At 46.0% G+C, this 16454-nt stretch overlaps 1 protein-coding gene across 2 annotated transcripts in view; it reads left to right on the plus strand.

Annotated features, from left to right (window-relative positions):
- BMPER (BMP binding endothelial regulator) overlaps window positions 1-16454 on the plus strand; it is a 198251-nt gene that overhangs the window by 38462 nt on the left and 143335 nt on the right. For both annotated transcript variants that reach the window (XM_054177146.1, XM_054177147.1), the window contains exons 4-6: window positions 7096-7178; window positions 8681-8771; window positions 9724-9806. In XM_054177146.1, coding sequence (XP_054033121.1) covers window positions 7096-7178; window positions 8681-8771; window positions 9724-9806 — 257 coding nt within the window. The remainder of the gene's footprint in view (window positions 1-7095; window positions 7179-8680; window positions 8772-9723; window positions 9807-16454) is intronic.

Consider the following 16454-nt stretch of genomic DNA (forward strand, 5'->3'; position numbering starts at 1 on the left):
TTGTTTGGACTTAAAAAGCCTGGGAGATTTTTGTATATTCATGCTTCTGTGTTGACTGATAAAGACCAGGGTTATCTAATAGGAAGTTTAATTTTCTAGCAGTTGTCGATGGCTTTACTATCATTATGACATGCGAAAATACAGTGTGTGAGTGGTTCAAAGTCCTCTGGTTTGGGCCAACAGATGTCATGCCAGGGTAATACTGCAGAATGTGCAAATCGTTGTGGTGTTTGGTTTGGTTTTTGTTTGGGTTTTTTGGTTTGGTTTTGGTCTGGGTTTTGTGTTTGTGTGTGTGTGATATTTTTTTGGGTTGGGGTTTTGGTTGTTGGTTTGGGCTTTTTTTGGTGTGTTTTTTTTTTTGGGGGGGGGGAGGGAGGGTTTTTTTGGCTGTTGGGGTTTTGTTTTTTTGGTTAGAACTGGTATTTAGAGTTAGCATGCCTGCATATCTCCCCAAGGATCAATTTATCAAACACTAAATAAAACATGTCTTCTGGCTGTTTTCTTTTCCCTGGTGTTTATTTTCCATGCCAATTGAGAGGCTACATTTTTTTTCCCCCTCCTCCTCCTCCTTCTTTTTTTTTTAATAGAAAGTGAAGGGAAAGCAAGGAAAAGACTTAATAGGAGGACAAGAAAGATGCTGAAGAAATGAGGGATGGGGAGCCAGGCTATTGTGCACCAGTCTATCACTTTCTCTTGGGAGGATGTGGAAATGACTTGTCTATAAAATTCTCATTAACCTAAAATAAGCAAAAAAATCTCTTCTGGAATCTTATTAGGCAATGTCAAATTGAGTACTAAAGGCTTGCTTTTAATGAGCTCCTGAGGACAGTGGCTGAGCTTTACCATTGCTAAACTGTCTCTTACAGTCACTTTCTCTGTCTTCATGGTATGGCTTTATGCTGGGGTCTCCAGGGAGGTAAGGAGAAGGTCATTTAACAACCTCACTGGATTTGGAAAGACTAATGGCTTCCTGATTGTCAACTTGTCCACATGCCAATAGTAAAATCTGCTGTAATTTGCCTCTTTTGTTATTCCAGTTAAATTCTGAGTGAGGATGCTTGTTGTAGAATTAAACTGCACTCTTGCAAATTAAATCAGCCACAGGTTGATTTATTGCCTTTGAAGCTGAGGCCTTCAAGTAAAGCATGCACAGTATTGAAACTGAGTAACTAAATTAGTAAATGAGAGGTGGTTTAACTGTTTTGTTGTCATTGTTTGTGCAGGAATGACTCAGGTCTAGAGGATCATTTTGCCTTCATGAGGTGACTAGAAGGTAATTAGCCATTTCCGCTGCATATACAACTGACCAGCTTCAAAGTATTCAGTAGTTTGGTTTGATTCAGATAAGCAACTTTCAGCCTGCATGTTTGTCCAGGACTTATCTGAGTGATGTGGTTTTAGGTAGGCAATAGGAACAAAACCTACAACTAACTGAAAGTTAATATTTTACAGTAATAAACCACAGCTATTATTAAAGAAAGAAGCAGAAAGGACTGAAAAATTCCTTAATCAATATGAATCATCTTAGCTCCATTAAAGCTGGCATAGCATTGGCATTTGACTTCTTCCCATGTGTGGAAGCCTAAAGATTTTCCTTATGGACTGCATGTCATGGGATCAAATTTATCTATTAAAGTAGAATCTGTTACTTCTCACTTACCCCTTAGTACATCCTCAGGCTTTTTGTCTTCCCCCCTTGCAAACCTCCTCTGTAGCCCTTTCTCTTAAAGTTTGAAGTATGTGTTCAGGCAGAAGTAAGTGGATAGCATTTAACTGATTGTGCTAAGTTCTGATCTTTCCTTGATTGATTCTTTTCTCCAGCATTTCCTTTCACATGGTGGATGGAGACAGTCAGTTAATGTAATAATGTTTCCAAAAGGGCAGTAAAACCACTTTTAGGAGCTTAAAGTATATTCTTGCCATATTCGGTTGTAGAAATTCACATCAGGGACTTTGTCTTTGGACTTGAGGGACTGCTGCTTTCTAAGCCAAATATGGTAGACCTTTAACCTGGGTAAGCTAGGAAAGCTCAGCTGAGTTGGCACATGGAGTGGGACATGTTTTATTCAGCTGAATTTAGGTGAGGCTCTCAAACTTGCAAGCTGTGAGTAGGTGGGCTAGGAAGATCTGGGTACCTGTTTCCAGGTGTCAGCTGAGAGATTTGTACATTGAAAGTGAGGTACAAAAACACTAACTGAGGTGTTGGCTTTGTTTCCTTTGCCTTTTGAAGAGTGAGTGGTGTATGTAGCTGTGGGGTGTCCAAAGCGCTGGGTGTCAGGCCATATCTCTGGTCAAAGACAGGGGAGACCTTCTTGCTGCCTACAACTAACTGAAGGGAGGTTGTAGCCAGGTGGGGGTTGTTCTCCTCTCCCAGGCAACCAGCACCAGAACAAGAGGACACAATCTCAAACTGTGCAGTGAGAAGTTTAGGCTTGATCTCAGAAAGAAGTTCGTCACAGAAAGAGAGATTGGCCATTGGAATGTGCTGCCCAGGGAGGTGGTGGGGTCAATGTCCCTGGAGGTGTTTTAGAAAAGCCTGGATGAGGATGTGCTATGGTCTGGTTGATTAGATAGGGTTGGGTGATCAGTTGGACTCAAAGATCTTGGAGGTCTCTTCCAACCTGGGTGATTCTTTGATTCTGTGAGGTTAAACTCTCACCCAGCAATTATAAAGCATTTCCTTTCATGCACTCCCTTCAGTTTGCCTGACATTCAGCCTTCCCCCAGCTCTCACCAAGCCTGTTTTGTTATATCCTCTTCTTCCTTCGTGCTGTTTTGCTCAACTAACCATCTGGCTCCCACCACGCCTCACGCTCATGCTTGCACGGTGCTGCTCTGTTGCCCTTATACAACCTGCTGGCCTGTCCCAGAACTCGAGCCATCTTTGTGTCCCCCCATGATTCTGCAGACTTTTCCATCCTGGTTTGCATTTCTGAATTTCCCTTTTAGCTGCCTGCCAAGATTTCCCTGCCACGGTTTCCTCTGGTGTGCCAGCCCCTAGCGCTGACAGCATCACAGATGAGTGACAGAAATGGCTTGCGGTCAGGTGGAGCTGGGTTTCCCCCACCCCTGCTGTTTTGCACAGGGACAGTGGCTGGTGCTGCAGGGCAGAAGGTTTTGTGGCGTAGCTTTTGGGTATGCACTTCAAGTGAGAGCAGTGGCAACTGCACAGGCAAAACCACCTGCGTGCTTTCGCGACCAGACTAATCCTCGCACTGAAAACTGATGCACATCTGTACACGCAGATTAGCCCAAGGTCATTAGCTTTCTCACAGAGGAAACAGTTTAAAGAGCATAATTGGTGAGCAAATATGCAAGGTATTTTGCAGTTGCTAGTTTCCAACCTGGCCCTTGGTTTCTGCACAGTGCTGCAGGTAGCAGATCCCTCCGGTGAAGCACACGCAGAGGTATTTAGCAGCACAGTTTGCTCCAGCTTGAGTGTCCAGCAAGACAGAAAATCATTCTTGGACTGGAACCAGAATGCTGGTATGGCCTGGGCTTCTGCAGCTCACCACAAATTTGTCCTCTTCTACCTGGTATATGGTGAGGTCATGCCTTGAATACTGTGTTCGGTTTTGGGCCCCTCATTACAAGTCAGACATAGAAGTGCTGGAGGGTGTTCAAACTGGTGAAGGATCTAGTGCACAAGGCTGATGAGAAGCAGATCAGACCACTGGGGTTGTTCAGCCTGGGGAATAGAAGGCTTGGGTTAGACCTTACCTGTATCTACAACCACCTGAAAAGTGATCCTAGGGAGTTAGGGGTCACTTTATTCTTCCCAGTCACAAGCAATAGGGCAAGAACAAATGACTTCAAATTGTGCCAGGAGAGATTTAGGCTGGACATTAGGGAAGTTTCTTCACCAGGAGGGTTGTCAAGTGCTGGAAGAGGCTGCCTAGGGAAGTGGTGGAGTCACCATCCCCATAAGTATTTAACAGATGTGTAGATGTGGTGCTGAGAAGCATGATTCAGTGGTGGATTTGGCAGTGCTGGGTTAACAGTTGGGCTTGGTGATCTTAAAGATATTTTCCAAACAAGATTCTATGGTTCTAATTTAAGGCTGCTAAAACACGTTGAGCAGACTGAGCAGCTGAGGGAGCTGGGGTTGCTTAGCCTGGAGAAGGGGAGGCTCAGGGGAGACCTTATTGCTGTCTACAACTACCTGAAGGGAGGTTGTAGCCAGGTGGGGATTGGTCTCTTCTCCCAGGCAACCGGCACCAGAACAAGAGGACACAGTCTCAAGCTGTGCCAGGGGAGGTTTAGGCTGGATGGTAGGAAGAAGTTCTTCCCAGAAAGAGAAATTGGCCATTGGGATGTGCTGCCCAGGGAGGTTGCCATCACTGGAAGTGTTTAAGAGGAGACTGGACAAGGCACTTGGTGCCATGGTTTAGTTGATGAGATGGTGTTGGGTGACAGGTTGGACTCAATGATCTTGAAGATCTTTCAGGTAGTTGTAGAGAGCAAGAAGGTCTCCCCTGAGCCTCCTCTTCTCCAGGCTAAGCAACCCCAGCTCCCTCAGCCTCTCCTCACAGGGCTGTGCTCCCAACCCCTCCCCAGCTTTGTTGCCCTTCTCTGGACACCTTCCAGCATCTCAATGTCCCTCTTAAATAGAGGAGCCCAGAACTGGGCACAGTACTCAAGGTGTGGCCTGACCAGTGCTGAGCACAGGGCAGAATGACTTCCCTGCTCCTGCTGGCCACACTATTCCAGATGCTGGCCATGGAGCAAGTTAACATATTTAGAAATGATCTTTGTGTTCAGGTGTCCTTTAAATTTGGGGTTGACTCCAAGGTGGTTTTGTGGGCATTTTAAGTTCCTCAGCAGTTCAGAGCTGTGACCCTTGAGTTGTATCATGTGTTCTCAGTGGTCTCTGAGACTGACTGGTAGAGTTGGGCTGATAACTTGCCTTTATTTTCAGAATGGTGTAAAAGGTAGCTCAAAGCAGTTCAGGACAGCACACCCTAGACAGCAGAGAATGACTGTGAGTAGCTGCCGAGGTAGGGTGCTGGAAGGGAACGGTGCCCTGGGCATCATTTGACTGATGTCAGTTTTGTGCTTGGTGACTTTGTGTGTATGTCTGTGTTTCAAAGTCTCTGGCAAGACTCCTATTGATTTCATGGCCTGTTTCACTGAGCTTATTATGAACAAAATAGGCTAGGAAAAAACTCCCCAGAGCTGTGGATGGAAAATGGGCATTTTTCCTGCAGAAAATGGGGAACATGTTGCTTCTCAATTTTTTTTTTGTTAAGAAACCCTTTAGCTCTCCAGTGAGCTAATTTTCAATTGAAGCAGCTCTTTTGAACCAGGTGTTTTATTTCCACTTCATATGTCTTGTCTAGCTTGGCTTCTCTGGTGAGTTGTTTTTTTCTTTCTTTCTGTTCCTTTTTGGTTTCCCCTTTTGCAGAGTACCAGAAAACATTGCAATGGTGGGAAGGGAAACTGGAAAGAGCATGTGAAAGTTACCGTGGCTTTGCTTGTTGTTGTTTGTTGGCATACAAAGGAAAAAAACAAAAAGGGCCCAAACAAAAAAAAGAACCCCCCCCAAAAAGGGCATTGATCCTGTGCATGGGCAAACCAAAACAGTTTCTGTTAACAGAGTTGTCAGACACCACACAAAGATGTATTAAGCCAAACCCTATGGGACTCCCAAATGCTCCCACTCAGACATTCACCACACACATAGAAGAGCTTGATGGCTCTTTAGTTTATGTGGATGTTGATCCCTTCTGTCATGACAGTTGAAAGGTACAAAAAGCTGGATGTGAGCCAGCAATGTGTGCTCGCAGCCCAGAAGACCAAGATCTTGGGCTGCATCCATAGCAACATGGCCAGCAGATTAAGGGAGGTGATTTTCATCCCCCCCTCTCTGTTCTGCTCTGGTGAGACACCACCTGCAGTGCGGTATCAGGTCTGGAATCCTCAGCACAGGAAGGACGTGGACCTGTTGGAGTGGGCACAAAAGTGATCAGAAGGCTGGAACAGCTCTGCTGTGATGACAGCCTGAGAGAGTTTGGATTGTTCAGGCTGGAGAAGAAAAGGCTTCATGGAGACTTTAGTGCAGCTTTTCAGGGGGCCTATAAGAAGGATGGGGACGGACTTTTTAGCAGGGCTTATGGCAACAGAACAAGGAATATTGTCTTTAAACTAAGAGAGAAGAGATTTGGACTGGATAGAAGGAAGACATCTTTTACACTGAGGGTGGTGAAACACTGGTCCAGGCTTCCCAGAGGGAATCATAGAATTGTTAGGGTTGGAAGGGACCTCAAGGATCAGCCAGGTCCATCCCCCCTGCCATGGGCAGGGATACCTCACACGAGATCGGGTTGCTCAGAGCCGCATCCAGCCTGGCCTTCAAAACCTTCAGGGCTGAGGCTTCCACCACCTTCCTGGGCAACCTGTGCCAGTGTCTCACCACCCTCATGGGGAAGAACTTCTTCCTAACATCCAATCTGAATCTTCCCATTTCTAGTTTTGCTCCATTCCCCCATGCCTGGAAACTTTCAAGGTGAGGTTGGATGGGGCTCTGAGCCGTCTGGTCTAGTTGCACATGTCCCTGCTCACTGGAGAGGAATTGGACTAGATGACCTTTAAAGGTCCCTTCCAACCCCAAAGCAGTCATGAATTCTATAAAGGAGAGGCAGCTCTGCTGGTGTCAGCTGAGCTCTGCTGGTTCAGACAGCAAGAAGCTGCCCTGGAGGTTTCGGCTAATGGGAGAGGATAGCATAGCCAGGCTGGATGATGAACATCTCCAGCTCTTCTCTTACCCTCCTTCTTCCCCCTCCAGTGCATGAGTGGTTGGGCAGCTCCCAAATGGACTGTGGAATAGGAACCAGCATCCATTTTTAGGTAAATTGTCACCGAATTTGGTTTGTTTTAAATATTTGGAGTTAATAAGGAGCTTGGCCAGCAACAGGTGGACAGAGCGATGGTTGTGCCAGCCCTCACAGGACACAGTCCTTCTTGTCAGTCCTAGTTCTACCTCTTCTGTTAACCCAGAGTACAGAACAGGTTGTGTTTAGAGTGCTGCTCATCAGCAGCTTCCCACGAGATCATTTGTGTTGAGCTGAACTGATTTGCTTCTGTCTCTTCCTCTAGACTGCAGTTTTGGAGGCAAAACCTACAACAGCTCTATGAAATGGCATCTCCCTAGCAATCCCTGCATTACATACCAGTGCCAGGTAAGGATGTCATCAGCATCATGCTAACTGAGTGGGCAGCTTTTCCCATGCAACTCTGAGCCCTTTTTTTTCCCATCCAGTGCAAACAACCTGACATTTTATACTCCAAGCAGAGTGGGGACTGTACATTTAAAGTGGGCTAGATCCACTCAGATGTGGCCAGCCTTTCAGAAGGGCAAGTTTTACATGGCTTCAGTTCTGTGTTACCCAAACATAGCTGAAACACAGGTACTTCCTGCTGTCTTGACCCTGAAATAAGTCCTTTTTCTCCCCGCGGTGTGCTGATTGTTCTGTGAGATACAAAGGATCACTGTAGCAATTAGCCACTTCTGTGTGGCTGTGTCCATGGGCCTTATGGGGGCTGTTATTTAAGAGAGACCCACAACCACATCTTCTTTTTTTTCTGGCTGCAGTGATAGTATTTTTGGTAGCTTGCCTATCTGCAACCATAAGATTTGCCAGGTTGTCCATTTTCAGGAACAAATCAAGTAATGATGTAGGGGATTTCAGTTTCTGTCTGTGAATTGCCCTTTTTGCTGACAATTTGACCCAATTTTAGTAACAACATGCAGGCAGCTACTAAGAATCCCAGCTGTTGGCAGGAGGAGAGATAAATGAGTATAAAGAGCTTCTACACAGAGGAGAAGAGAGTTTCAAGACTTTTCCCTTTTTCTGTGACATTGTTCTGTGAAACCCCCCCCCATTTTTAAGGGCACATACCCTAAGATGAGGTTGGAGCAGCAGTATTCTGTATCCTTGCACTCCATGAAAAGATACAGTAGGGACTGAAATACTCTTATCACTGCTAGCTGCATGAGATGAGTAATTCTTTATTGCCTGTTTCAGTGCCTAAATGCCAAACTGGGTAATCCTGTTTACCCTGTATCCATACATTTTAAAGCTAGGTTTCTTTTGCCTTCCCACTTGCAAAGCTGCAAAGCAGCAGAAAAAAAGTCATGACCTTTTGCGCCCAGATCCTCACACCCAGGTTTGTTCAGGAGGACTCCTGGCTTCAGGAACAAGAAGTACAGGAAATGTTAATTTACTAATAGTTATCAGGCCAAGCATCAAAGATAAGCGTCTCCCCTCCACAGAACAAGATGCTTTTATCTGCTTTCTAAGTCTTTTTTACCTCCAAGGGGAGAGCGAGGAGAATGCCTTGAGTCTGGCCTGTTTTCACCAGAGCTGCATGGCAGATTACTGAGGCTAATGATTCCTGATAAAGCAGAATTCCTTTTCCTAAGGAGGTGCTTGGGTTCTTACCTGATGCATTCTAAGGCAAATCCTGTGTCTGGAGTCAGGGAGACTCAAGTGGGTCTTTTGGCTGCTGTGACCTGAATGCTGATAGCAGGCAGCAGGTACAGGAAGAAAAGAGCTTTTGAAATCCAGGGCTCAGCAGCTGTGCAGGGCTTTAATTGCCCTGCTAGGAACCCTGGATTTTTAGCTTGTTTAAAGTCACCACCACACTAACAGTGCACCTGTCTGATCTGCTTCTCTTTCAGGAAGGAGTGATAGTAGAGTCAGAGGTACAGTGTGTGGTTCATTGCAAAAACCCTTCCAAACTCAAGGGAATGTGCTGTCCTGTGTGTCCAGGTGAGGTTTCATGGGAAGATGTTGTTCCACACATGCTGCTCTATGTCTAATGATAACCATTGTTGCCTGGGAGGTTGCCTTGAGCTTGACCATGCTTGACAAGTTACTTAAAAGGTGAACCAGTGGCTCTCAATGCAGTAAATGGCACAAGGAGAGCATGCTTAATATTTCATAGTAGATGAGATGCCAACTAGGGGATGCACAGACAACAGCCTGTGGCAATATCCACAGATGCATTCATGTCATTTTTCAGCAGGTCTGTCAGCTGAGTTTGCCTGGATGATGTCTGGGGTTTTGTTAGGAGAACTATAAGAGCAATCCTAAAACCTGAGGCTCAGTTCTTTGCAGGGGAGTGGGAATGGGTTGCCTTTGTAAAGCACGGTGACAAATTATAGGCTGGTTTGGTTTCATATGTAAGCTCTGCTCCAGATGTGAAATAAGGAGTTTGTGATACTCTAATTAGTTATAATTTATGGGTTTATCATGGCTCTGCTATATTCTAATTGATTATATAGTTTCTGCCAACATCTAATATAAACCCAAGGAGTAAGACTGAGTAATAAAAAGCAAACAGCTTAGAAAAGTGTTTCAAAGTGCCATGGGTGACCTGGCAGCATTGGCTTACCAGTTGAACTTGATGATCTCAGAGGTCTCTTCCAATCAAAATGGTTCTATGAAAGCCACTTTTAATGGAGACAACATATCCCTGATTTCAAATCCTCCTCTAGGGGGGTGCTTGCTTTCACCCAGAAGATATTTTGGTGTCCTTAAGACACCGAAGGCTTCCAGAGTGATTTGTATCTGAGAGGATGGCGGGAGTGGATGATCTCTAAGGTCCCTTCCAACCTAAGCCATCCTGGGATTCTATTGCATTGTGCTGTGGTGGGATGTGTGACAGAGAAAAAGCAGCTGTGCTATGCTGAGCTCAAGTTCTTCACCTGCTGTTTTCCAGGTTGTGTATTTGAAGGGAGACTTTACAACGAAGGAGAAGAATTTAGGCCTGAAGGAAATAAATGCACCAAGTGCTCTTGTATTGTAAGTGTTTGCTTCTTGACATTGAATCTCACTGTATGAACTTCCAAGGGCACATTATTATTGACAGGACAAAGCAAAAAATGCTGTTATGCTTTCTTCTGTTGGAGCTCAGGTCTGTGGTACAGATTTCACCGCACCCATGAGCTCATTACCTTTTTTTGGTGACCTTCTGTTGTGTACAGATAGAGCAGGATATTGTGGTGGATGTGTTAAATTGGCTTCTTGTGTGTGTGTGAGGAGATCATGCAAGAGGAGACAGAAAGCTTTCTGGGTTTCATCTGCTGATCAACATTTATCAGGTGTTTACTTAAACCAATCTTTTGCTAGGATTCCTTTCAGCAAGGGCTTTTGCACTGAATTACTGTGTGAAAGGATGAGGGGAGACTCCTTAGGCTGTCCCCGGTGGGTTTAGGCTTGATACTTAATGAAAAGGTCATATCCTGGATTTTATCCTTGACTTGCAACACTATAGAGAGGAAGTAATAATTGCATCCTTTGGGTAATGAGCACAGGCTTCTCTTTCACTTCCATTAAGTGAAAAGATAATGCCGTGTGAGTTGGGGCAGATAACTTCGACTCCATTGGTCTGCTCTGTTGAGGCCAGTGAAATGCAAAGTTCAAATTGCTGCTTTTGTTGCAATCGATGGGCTGGTTATCAGCAGAAAGATGCAAGGCTGGAGGACTTTACATTTCACTAGAATGCCAAGTGTTTTGTCAGGACCAGGCATAGTTCTCCCTCATCATGAAAACAAAATTAGAGTGGAGGAGAGAAGAGCAGGGTTTAAAAAATGAGTTTGTGTTTAGGCATAGGCACACACAAACATTGCATGAAGCTGCTGCAGAAACTTGGGCTGTTGGGGGGTGGAAATTATCTGCAAGGTTAATTTACCCTAAATCATCACTGGTCCTATGGAGAATTAGGCTGCTTGGGTCATTTTGTGTGGGGTTTGTCTTCCCCCACCCCCCCACCCCCCCCCCCTTCAGTTTTAATCCTGTAATAATGAAAATATGCTGTCACAGTGATATAGACCCTGGTCTCCTGCTCTGCTGAATGCCTCCTGTCCCAGGCTGAGGAACTTTGCTGTCTCTGTACTCAGTGGTCCCCCTCTCGCTTCAGCTGTAAAGCAGGAGCTTTACACTCCAGCTTTCCTTGGTCCTGTTCCCCAGGGGGAAGGCAGTTCTGTGTGGTTGAGAAGTGTATGAACACATGCTGGAGTCTTTTTGGGCTGCTCTTTGCTCTTTTGTAGGTACTGGACAGATATTTCCTATTGCCCAGTTGTTGGTGTGCCCATATCCCCTTGATCAACTTCCCTTTGTTCCTTAAATAATCAAAGCAGCTGACCTCTCTTCCCTCTCTCTGTAATGCCTTTTTTTTACCCTCTTATTCATTTCCTTTAGAGCTTGGGCCTTTGCTAATTTCAGTGTAATTAAATTTGGAGCAAACAACAGGGCATTCTCAGGGCTGTGATAACAATTTGCTGCCTGCTTTACATCCATTCCCTTTTGGAAATGGGTCCCCAGTGAATCTCTTCCCTAAACAGTTGGTGGATATCTTATTTAAAGATACCTATTTGGTCATGTAATGACTTGTATGGGATGTGCTGTAACTTGTGCAGGTAGCTCCTCACCCCAAATCAGATCTATCCTGGGATTTCAGTTGGGAACTACTTAGTGAGGCTTTTGTGGAGACGTGGCAGAGGCAGTGGCAAAAGGCATTGCTAAGGGATTTTGGGAGGGTGGTGTAAGGCTTCAAGGCACTCTCACTTCAGGGTGAATTCTGCATTTTACTTTGGAGCAAGCTTTTCTAATGGTGGATTGCTGTCTAACAGAGGGCAACAAAGATGAGAAGGGGGATTGGAGCATCTCTCTTTCAGGAAGGGTGGTGAGACCTGTGGCTCTTTTGCTTGGAGAAGAGAAGACTGAGAGGGGATCTTATCAGTGCTTTTAAATATCTAAAGGGCAGGGGTCAAGAGGATGGAGGCCAGACTCTCTTCAGTGGTGCCCAGTAGTAGGGCACAAGGTAGAACAGAGGAAGTTCCACCTAAACATCAGGAACAACTTCTTTCTTGTGAGAGTGACAGAGCACTGGAACAGGCTGTCCAGAGAGGTTGTGGAGTCTTCTTCTTTGGAGACTTTCAGAATGTGCTTGGACATGATCCTGTGCAACATGCTCTAGGTGAACCTGCTTTAGCATGCTGGGATTCTATGATTATCCCAGACTCCATCACTGTCCCACCAGTAGCTCAGGCTGGGACTGCAGGTAGCATTGAGCCAAAAGAAAGTAAGGAGGGATGGCTGTGGTTTGTTTTCCTGGAGAGATGTTGAGTGTCCCTGCTATGGCTAAATGTATTAAAATGAGGGACTACTTACAGAAAAGGAATTTCACCATTGAAAAGGGATGCACTCTAAAAGTCATAAACAGGCCTGGATGGAGTGACCCAGTCTGTGGAAAGCTCTTTAGCAGTTCAAGTTGGTGGTATTTTCAGCTCAAAGTGATGCCTACTGGATGCTGATGGTTGTTGTTGTTTTTGACACAGATGGCTTATGCAAATGAACTCTTAGGAGCTGGAGATTCCCATCACGCTGGGGCAGGCTGGCTGCTTGTGGTCCTTTCCTGGTGCTCCACAACCCTGAAGGGTGGGAAATGCAGCAACACAGCTGTGTGTGAACAACTCACTTGGTCCTCAATGTAATAAAATGTATATTTTCAGAACACTTAGAGAATTGCTAGGGTTGGGAGGAATCTCAAGGATCATCCAGTTCCAACCCCACTGTGATGGGCAGGGACACCTCACACTACAGCAGCTTGCTCACAGCCACATCCAGCCTGGCCTTCAAAACCTCCAGGGATGAGGCTTCCACCACCTCCCTGGGCAACCTGTGCCAGTCTCTCACCACCCTCCTGGGGAAGAATTTCTTCCTAACATCCAATCTGAATCTACCCATTTCTAGATTTTTAGTCTATTCCTCCCAGTCCTATCACTCCCTGAGACCCTAAGAAGTCCCTCTCCAGCTTTCTTGTAGGCCTCCTTATGGTACTGGAAGGTCACAACTAGGTCTTCTCTTCTCCAGACTGAGCTGCCCCAATTCCTTTAGTCTGTCCTCATAGGAGAGGTGCTCCAGCCCTCTGCCCATCCTCATGGCCCACTCACCCACCAACACTTGTGTTTCTAGTTATTGGCTGGTGAAATCTGGACCAAACCCACCAATCTCTTTTCATGGAGGTGACCAAAGCAACCCATTAGATACTATGTTTTGCTTCCGAGCCAGGCGGTGCTGTCGGCGCTGAGGCAGAGATGAAAGCCTCTTGTATTCCATTACTGCTCTCCTGAGCGAGCTGCTCCTTGGGGTGACTAAGATTTCTTGCTGAAAATGAAAATGTATCACCTCTCACTCAATGCATATTGCCTGTCAGGAGCCAGTGAGCTGCCTTTTAATGACCGAGTTTCTCTGGGGAGAGGCATTTGTGTAAGAAAGGTGGACGGCATAATAGGGATCTCCTCGCACCCCGCCTGAAACCCAGCTGTCTTGCTATAATTCATCTGGCTGGCCTGGTCCTGCTTTTCCTGATAGAGAAGCCTTGGATATTTTCCCTCCCATAAGCACCTACTTAAATGTGAAGGACTGGCTGCTTTCATCAAGTGTTGTTTCACAGATACCACTTTTATGAGGTCGAGAGTGTGTTTCTGCTTGCGCAGCGGAGAGCGCTTGGCTTACATGGTGCCTTTCCCCCAGCCTGCATTAAAGCAGTCAGGCTGTGATTATCTTAGATGTTTTCATTTTCTCTTTTGATGTAGCATGTTTGGAAAGGAAAAAAGGGAAAAAAAACAGTGGAGGGGGAAGGAGGGAGAGACAGGGAGGGAGGAGAGGAGGTTTGGCAGGCAAGTGACCTTGCGTGAGAGCGGTAACCATGGAGAAGCTTATCTGTAAATGGTAGTATCCAAACTCATAACGAGGCCCCCTTGGACTCCCAGTGCTGTTACCCAGACTGTGGGTGCTGCAGGTTCGGGCATGTGAGGCATGTGGTGGTACAAGGCACCGCCATGCTGAGAGCACACGGCACTATGGAGACGCCCCAGCCCGGTACCCTGCGCTCTCCACGCCCCTGTAGGGAGAAGGGCAGCAGAACCTCTTGGGAAATGGTTAGAGGCTGGATCGTGGCATTGCTGGGGTGACCGAGGGCTGGGGGGCTGGGAAGGGTCACGGTGTCTGTCTGTCTTGCAGGGAGGGGGGTTGTCAGGATGGTCGTGTTGCAGGTGGTGCCTGAGCAGCCTTGCTTCACAAAAGCGATGCTGGGCTCTTAGCTGGGATTCCCAAAGGATTTGGAGCAAGTGAAACCCTGTGATAGGTTGAAATTGACCCCAAAATAAAATTGCCAGGCTAGCCCAGATGGAAGCAAATGAAGCTGTATTTACAAGCTTAGGCTGGATGTTAAGAAGAAGTTCTTCCCAGCAAGAGAGATTGGCCATTGGATTGGGATGCCCAGGGAGGTGGTGGAGTCACCATTGCTGGAGGTGTTTAAGAAGAGCCTAGATGAGGCACTTGGTGCCATGGTTTAGTTGATGAGATGGTGTTGGGTGATAGGTTGGACTCGATGATCTCAAAGGTCTTATCCAATGTGCTCTGCTCTGCTCTGCTCTGCTCTATCCTATCCTATCCTATCCTATCCTATCCTATCCTATCCTATCCTATCCACAATTACAATCTAGAAATAGGAAATGCAACAAATAGATACAAAATATACAATATTTACATATGTTTAGAGTTTATAAACAACACAAGACCTGGACAAGACCAGGGGGTTACCAACAGCTTCCCCTGACCTGCTCCCTTCCCCTGCCCTATACAAGGTAAAAGAGAGAGAGAAGAACAGAGAGTAGCTTGTTAGTACTTAGCCACAACACAGAATGCAGCCAAGGTCAGCAATAGCCAAGCAAAAGCTACCAGCTGGTATCTGCCAGAATGAAGAAGCTGAAAAGAGAGTCATTTTCAGATGTCAAAGCAATGGGATTACTTAGACCTTATTATTTAGCCTGGAGAAGAGGAGGCTCAGGGGAGACCTTATTGCTCTCTACAACTACCTGAAAGGAGGTTGTAGCCAGGTGGGGGTTGGTCTCTTCTCCCAGGCAAGCAGCACCAGAACAAGAGGACACAGGCTCAAACTGTGCCAGGGGAAGTTTAGGCTGGAGGTGAGGAGAATGTTCCTCCCAGAAAGAGAGATTTACCATTGGAATGTGCTGCCCAGGGAGGTGGTGAGGTCACCATCACTGGAGGTGTTCAGAAAAGGATTGGATGTGGCACTTGAGGCCATGGTTTAATTAGTCATGAGATGTTGGGTGACAGGTTGGACTTGATGATCTTGAAGGTCTTTGCCAACCTGGTTGATTCTATGATTCTATGATTCTTTTCCCTTTTACATCCAAAGGTAATTTATTCACATTCTATCACTTTCTACCCAATCTGAGAAATTTTTTTCCTATACACAGCCTAAAACTGCCACAACCTCAAATGTCTGGAAGTAGGGCATGGGGGTTTGAGGCACTTGGAGAGCTGAATTTAAAAGCAAGCCCTGCTTGATCTCTTTTTTTGCACCATTGAGGCTTTTATAGCACTGCTCAGAGGGATTCAAGATGCACACAGTCCTGTTCTGCAGGTGTACTTGTGGGTCTGTGCAGGAAATGTCTTGTCACTTGTGTTCCTGAGTGCTAGGGTGCAAAGAGCAGCATAATGAAAGTTTTGCACAAAGAAAAGGAAATCACACCAAGAAAAATCTCTTTCCAAATCAATGAGTAACAGGTGTTGCAACTGTGATAAGTAATGTGCAGCTACACATGTTAGTGTTTTGGGCACTGAAGGTGGAATTCATCTTGTCTAGCTCTAGCCATTCAAGAGTAACGTGTCTGACCTGAACTGCTTTTCTGGGCTCCTCTCAGTTAATGGAAGGAGAGAGAGAGAGTGAGAGGTAGGATGGATTACTTTGCAGATGCCTATCTTCTTCCACTAACTACAGAGGAACCTACCTGGCTCCCTGGCCTCTCTGAGATGGCTGAAGATAGGTGAGATGGATCCCTCCCCTGCAGTCAACCAGGTGATAAAGCACCTTAATACTGCTTTAAAGGCTTGGTTTTACCAGGCACTGGGAACTGCTGAAGTAAGTTTCCACCACAAAGGACAGTATGCAGGGAAACTCAGGGGAGCATGCAATTAAATGTGTCCTCAGTGAAGGCTGGTAGCAGCAGCAGCTATGTCCAAATTCATCCTCAGTGTGTTGCCAGATGCTGATCATCCCAAATTTCCATGTGCTCCAGCTGTTTGATTTGCCTCCAAGCTCCAGCAGACACTGTCTGCCCCCACTACAGTGGTTGAGAAATGGGAAAAGAGAGTTGTAGCCAGGAATGGAAAAGCAAAGATTTGGTCTTAGAGGCACCAGGCGAAGTGGTTGGCATATAGATGGAAGTGGAAAGCAGTAAGCCTTTGGGAAGGGGGTAATGGAAGGGTGCTCACTGTGTCTCCCTGGGAATCACCCATAAAGTTTGTCTGTAGATGTTTTTTTTCCAAGGCTGGACAATTTGGCTTTCTAACTAGCCTAAGAAAAAACAGAATCCTCCAGGCAGGTGAAGAGCTGTGGCTGTGCAGGTAGATATGAAA

Source organism: Dryobates pubescens, chromosome 38 (genome assembly GCF_014839835.1).
Source record: "Dryobates pubescens isolate bDryPub1 chromosome 38, bDryPub1.pri, whole genome shotgun sequence".
NCBI lineage: Eukaryota > Metazoa > Chordata > Aves > Piciformes > Picidae > Dryobates > Dryobates pubescens.